Consider the following 6,555-nt stretch of genomic DNA (forward strand, 5'->3'; position numbering starts at 1 on the left):
CCAAACTAAACAACAAAACATTATATACTGTTTGTGCAAAGTAAATAAATGACAAAAAATAGACTCCAAGGAGTCAGATAGATGAAGAGATGAACTACATTCAGCTACAACAGCTTGTGATAGTGCAATATCGAAATGAACACACACAAAATCAAAGTCATGATACAAACACACATACACACATAAACAAACAGTCAGAGCTCAGTGGCGACTTCGACGGGGTGGCGCTCGGGGTGACTGCAGGATCTGATCCCATCTCTAGACAGAAAGACAAAAAGTGAAACTAACATCAAATATTCTGTGTTTCTCCAAGGAAGTGCTGAGCAGTAAATCTGTTCACTGAACGAGCACAGACAATTAAACAAGGACAAAAACTGCACAAATACTGAAGGGAATAAAAACAGTATAATGAAAGAAAGTCTGCAAGTGCAAGGTCTGTAATTGAATCATTGCTGTGAGTTGCTCATGCAGAGGGAGGGATCTGTGACACTAAACAATATGAAGCAGAAACAAATGTCATTGAAAAAGCGAGAATTAGTGACAGATAGCAAGAGGAACAAACTGGAAATGAAATGGTGCATATACGGTAATTTTCACTGTATAAGTCGCAGTTCTTTGCATAAATTAGCATGCCTGCCATTTATACAGTGAAGCAACGTATTTATGTTTTTTTTTTTCCACTTTATTAAAAATATTTGGACTTATGCAACATATATGATGGCAAGTAAAGTTTCCATATCTTCTGACATGTGCAATAACCACAGAGAGCATAAAACAGCAGTATGTATTATGTGTGAGAATTATTTACGCACTTTGACCTTCTTGCGCATTCTATCCTTCCACTTCTGAGCAATGGAGCCATCAATCAGGAGTAACCTTCAGCCATAAATATAAGAATACAAAAAAATACCATAGATTCAGTATATACTACTTTATAACTCATTTTAGCATGGGATAAAACAGTAGTTATTTACAAAAACACAAGCGTTTGAAAAAGAACAACCACACTTTATACACTGAAGCTGATGACTCCTGGAGGAAGGCAAGCTAACGCCACCACCACCACCACCACCACCACCACCACCACCACCACCACCAACAACAACAACAACAACAACAACATCCTGCTTCCCACACCTGGACCTCTCCTCGTTCTCATAGCCCATGATAAGGTACTCCTCCCCAGACGCAAGAGGAGGACACAAGCAGGAAGATGAGTAGTAAAGCGTCTGCGTCTCCTTAGGAATGTTGACCAGAGAGGACTTGAGCACCTCCTTCACCTCCACCACGGCCGTGGGCTCCAGACCACGATTCCTCACCTCCTTCACCCTCGCTCTGATAACTAAAGGAGGCAGACAGGAGAACACACTGAATATTAGAACATAAACCTCTGAACATCATCAGTTACTGTTTACAGAGACATAAAATACAAACATTACAGGAGAAAATAATTGTCCATACAATGAATTAGTCTTAGATGAAGATCCTTCATTAAACGAACAAACACACCAATAAAATAAACCCAGAGTAAAAATATGTAAAAAAGAAAGATAGAAAAAAATAAACTTTTAGAACTTTACATTTATAGTTCATTGTTAACATCTTCTGTGTGGCCATTCGTTATTAGTTTTTCACTTCACTTAAGGAGTGCCTTAAGGCCATGCCAGTGGTTCTACGTTCTCAAACACGTTACCTTAAAGTCAAGAACACCTCCTGATAGTTTTGTCCTGATGCATGCTCAATAATACAGGTAGAAAAATGGAACAAGGATAAGTCAGGTCCTCTGACAACAAAGAAGAATTCATCCACATGACCTGACTTTACCTTCTTAGACTCCTGATATTTACTAAAAAAAACAAAGTTTAAAATCATTTTGTAAAAACATGTTGAAATGTGGCAGCACGGTGGCACAGTTGGTAGAGCTGCCGCCCCCAGGGAGCAGGCTTCCCTGGCTCAAATTCCGGCCTGGGACCTTTCTGGGTGGAGTTTGCATGTTCTCTCCGTGCATGAGTGGGTTTTCTCCATGTACTCCAGTTTCCTCCCACAGACCAAAAACATGCATGTTAGACAGACTGGTAACTCTAAACTGTCCCTAGTGTGAGCGGACTACAGACTCATGTTCGGGCTGCTGTTTAATATGACATATTATTTTACATTATTAGTGTTCAGCATCTATTTTAGATCTTTTAGTGTATCGTTTAGCATACATCTTACTGTATATCTTAGATCCTTATACACTGTTTCTTTATATATTTTTGATATTTTTGGGTGTAACTGGGATCTTGAGTACACAATTTTGTTTCACCTCATGTACCACATGTGACAATAAAGAACCGTGAAACTAGAGTGAGAGAGTGAATGGTTGTTTGTCTCCGTGTCCCTGTGATGGACTGGAGACCTGTCCAGGATGTACCGCACCTCTCGCACAGTGACTGCTGGACATAGACACCAGTGACACCAGTGACTCCAGTGACACCAGTGACACCAGTGACCCCCACGACCCGAAAAGGAAGAAGCGGGTAGATGATGGATGGATGTTAAAAATTAATGTAAACTATTAAGCAGGTTTTTAAATTTACAAACAAGAAATCCATGTTAAATGTCACCGAAAAGCTGTAGTTGAAGATTAGCTACACTAAAAGTATAATGTTAAAAAGTTAACAAAAGTCTAAACTAAACTACGTGAAGATCTGATGGCTTCCTTCGATAACTTTTACTAATTATCATTTCAAACGCAGGTGAATGTTTCTGTTCAATGCCCTGACACAACTTCTGTTGCACTTGGTGCTCGAGAAACAAACTGAACTGAATTAAAGTAAAGTAGCATCCTCTGAAGGAACAAATATCATCCTGTGCCGTGCAGAGCAAAGTTTAAACAAAGGAGTCATGTAATCTGCTAAAGACAAGAATTTGTGTCAGAAATGACTCTCAGCTACTACCACACAAAAAAGTAGGTCAATATCTGTAAAAAGGGTAAATAATTCAGTCATAATTATTTTTGTGTAGGCTAATGTCATTTTGTAGTCCATCTGGATAGTACGACTTTCGTATGAGGGTGTCTGGAAAAAATAAGTTTGAAGGAGAGGTCGTGTTTCTTCAACTTTAGCTTGTCTCCATTGGCTCAATGGAAAATTTAGAATAGAAATTACAATCTTACTTATTACTTACAAAGTTTCCAACCACTAAGCTTTATTTGATCTTAAAGATTTTCTTTTTCCATACTTTCCTAACAGAGCTCTTTGCTCTCAGGCTGCAGGTTTACTTGTGGTTCCTAGAGTTTCCAAAAGCAGAATGGGAGACAGATCTTTCAGTTCTCAGGCTGCTCTCTTGTGAAACCAGCTTCCAGTTTCTGTCCATGGGGCTGACACATTGTGCACTGGGCTTAAGTCTTTCTTTTTGGATCAACCCTGTTGGGTTGGACTTCCTGAACTACTGTATGTTGCTCTTTTGCTTCCATAGGTTTAGACTGCTGGAGGACACATGACCACATTTTGCTATGCTATGGTTACTCTTTCTACTCTTTATGTTTGTTCTAGCACTTACTGCTGTCAGTAACGTTGTGTTTTCTGCTTGTCCTCCAGTAGAAACTACACCTGAACCAATCCTTCTGAGTTTCTCTGCATCTCTTTCCTGTCCTCTAATCCCCTACTCAGTCGAGGTGGCCTGATTAAAGTCCAGTTCTGACTGAGGTTTCTTCCCGTTTAAAGGGAGTTGTTCATTTTCCTTGTTACTGTTGTGGTTAGAATACCAAGTCGTGTTCAAAACGGCGGAGGCGTCGCCCTTCGTATAAAAGATTTATTTGACACAACATGGGTTACAGATATTCAGAGACAAACAATTACATTAATAAGATATATGCATATAAATGGAGCATTAAGAACGAACCGCCTCGTGTGCGCCTCCCGGAAAATGCTCGGTGCGCGTGCGTCATTCCCGGCCTTTTATCCCCGTTTGAGAAGGCTAGCTTCCTGATTGGTTCAGCTTCTGTCACTATGGTTACGATTTAGTCCGCCCCCTCAAGGACGTTAACGTCTATATTCCAGATAAGATTTTGGTACACCGAAATCGGCTTTTGTTTAAAGTTTAACTTGCTATACTTTTAGGGATACAAAATGATTCGTGTCTAAGTTGTTTATACGTAATAATTAATAACTATTAATTATTACCTACCTCATGGGTGTTAATTCAATATCTGTTGGAGGCCTGGTGATTGTTTTTAAGGCAGATTCATCTTAGTTTCTGTGTCTGCATTTAAACTGTTAACACTGTTTGTTTAACGTGATTATACCTTAGTGATAGCACTGATTTGAAATAGTTGTTTATTTCTAGGAATAATTATATTATCTAACTTATGTTCGTGTCTTTATTTGGATCATGGTTATACTCTTAATTTGATTTTGCTTAGTCAAACTATATTGTCTAAATTAAAGAGCTGTGTTCTACTTTATTTATGTTAATCAGTCTGCTCTCTGGCCTGATTTGATTGCTTGTAATTTATCAAATGTGAACTTGTAAAATTATCTTTAGCTACTATGAGATTATATTTAAAGGTCAACTAGTTAGAATTAGCAAGCACACCCTTTATGTGACATGACATTTGAGTGCTTGATAGAAATTATAAAACTATAGAATATTAAATCCAACATTACTAACATGCTGCTGGGATGGGAGATCGGGCCAAAATGAAGTTTCAGCACAGTCTGCAAACTTAGATAAAGTTTTACTAACTGGTAACTTGTGGTGTAATGAGCACGATTATATTGTATTATAATTGATTTGAATCATTTAATTGAATTTGAATCCAGATCTGTGTTTCGATTTATGATTTGGATTAGTTATATTTTGTTGTATAGTGCCTTGAAATAAATGAATAAATAAAAATCAAAATTTCAGAAAATTATTTTTGCAATGTCTAGTCACTAGATTTTTTTTGGGCAAGCAATAGGCTTATATATATATATATATATATATATATATATATATATATATATATATAGAGAGAGAGAGAGAGAGAGAGAGAGAAATAAAGGCAGTAAGATTTTACCTAATGCAAAAAATACCACAAAAATCTATCATAAAGAAAACAAAAGATGTTCCATGGTAGAGAGACTTGCACAACCAGTAAATCTGCTGAGGCAGAATAAAACCATCAGTAGTGTAAAGTGAGAACAGCACCATTAACATTTATGAGGAGCACAATGTGCATCTCTGACCTGCCATTATGCTTTTATAAACTGCTCTATTCCAATTATATCTGTGTGTGCACTTACTGAAAGTGAGCTCATGTTTAATGATTCCTGGAAAGAAACCCTAAATCCTTCTTTCAAAAAATTTGTGGCCAAGAGCCTTAGCCAGTTCCCCAAGAAAATCTCGTTGGAATTTGCCAAACCACGTCAGTGTGCAGTTATTTTACTAATGTTTTTAAACCCTTCATCATGCTCAGCTTACAGGTATTGCACCAGTTTTAATAAATTGTTTATGGATAAAATAAAAATAAAAAAAACAGCGTAAAGAGAATCTGCTAAAGAATCAGGTATTACTAGCATCATTTAAATAAATAAAATCCTTGAAAGGAGTTACAACAATGTATTTAAGTTGTTAAGGCTCATTTAACGTGTTTATCTGACCTGTTTGGCATCATCTACTGTCAGTGCTGTACATAAATTAATTTAACTGTGTTTCTAAATAATAATTTTTCTGAGAACTTTATACTAAATGATGCCGTTATTGAACTGAACAAAACTTTAGTGCTGCTCTTTTCAGCAATATCAGACGTCTTTCTATCCGAGTGTGAAAAGCTGCTGTGAACAGAAACTTTTGGTCAAAACGTCCCTTTTTCATGTAAATGAGTCCTAAATATTTGCCCTCAAGACCAGGATCAGTTTGCTGTGTAAAGACTGTGAGGTCAGGCTGCTACACATATTTCTATTTCAGAATTTATATAAACCTGATACTGAGAACATTTCTGTGTTTTTCTGTCTTCTAAACTTTCCTATAACCACTGGCCTGGTCTGGAAACTCAGAGGAGCTGAGTAGGACAAGAAAAGAGCTGGTTGCTGGTATTAAGAGGGCCAAGGCCACATATGCAAAGAGGATCGAGGGTCAATTCATCTCACAAGACCCTCGGAGCATGTGGAGGGGCATTAAGTGCATAACAGATTATAAAGGAAGGAGTGAACAATGCCCCAAAGACCCATCTCTGCCTGATGCCCTCAACAAGTTCTATGCACGCTTTGAAGACCCGAACAGACCACCCAGCACCAGACTCACCTCGCCACCGGATGAAGAGCATCTCAGCGTGACCTCAGCAGAAGTAAGGAGTACCTTCAGGAGGATTAATCCGCACAAAGCAACCGGCCCAGACAACATCCACGGAAAAGTGTTGAAGGAATGTGCTGATCAGCTCTGTGAGGTGCTGGCAGACATCTTTAACACCTCACTTACCCTGGAGACAGTTCCCACTTGCCTGAAGACTGCCACCATCATCCCAGTCCCAAAAAGCTCTACAGTGACTGGTCTGAATGACTATCGGCCAGTGGCCCTCACCCCGATAGT

At 38.4% G+C, this 6,555-nt stretch overlaps 1 protein-coding gene across 1 annotated transcript in view; it reads right to left on the bottom strand.

The window, feature by feature from the left end:
* Positions 1-201: 201 nt before the first annotated feature.
* frzb (frizzled related protein) overlaps positions 202-6,555 on the bottom strand; it is a 45,679-nt gene continuing 39,325 nt past the window's right edge. Inside the window, exons 6-8 of the mRNA XM_037686699.1 lie at positions 1,138-1,342; positions 813-876; positions 202-258 (exon numbers count right to left, since the gene is read on the bottom strand). Of these exons, the coding sequence (XP_037542627.1) occupies positions 202-258; positions 813-876; positions 1,138-1,342 (326 nt within the window). The remainder of the gene's footprint in view (positions 259-812; positions 877-1,137; positions 1,343-6,555) is intronic.

Source organism: Nematolebias whitei, chromosome 13 (assembly GCF_014905685.2).
Source record: "Nematolebias whitei isolate Nwh7 chromosome 13, NemWhi1, whole genome shotgun sequence".
In the NCBI taxonomy this organism is placed as follows: Eukaryota; Metazoa; Chordata; class Actinopteri; order Cyprinodontiformes; family Rivulidae; genus Nematolebias; species Nematolebias whitei.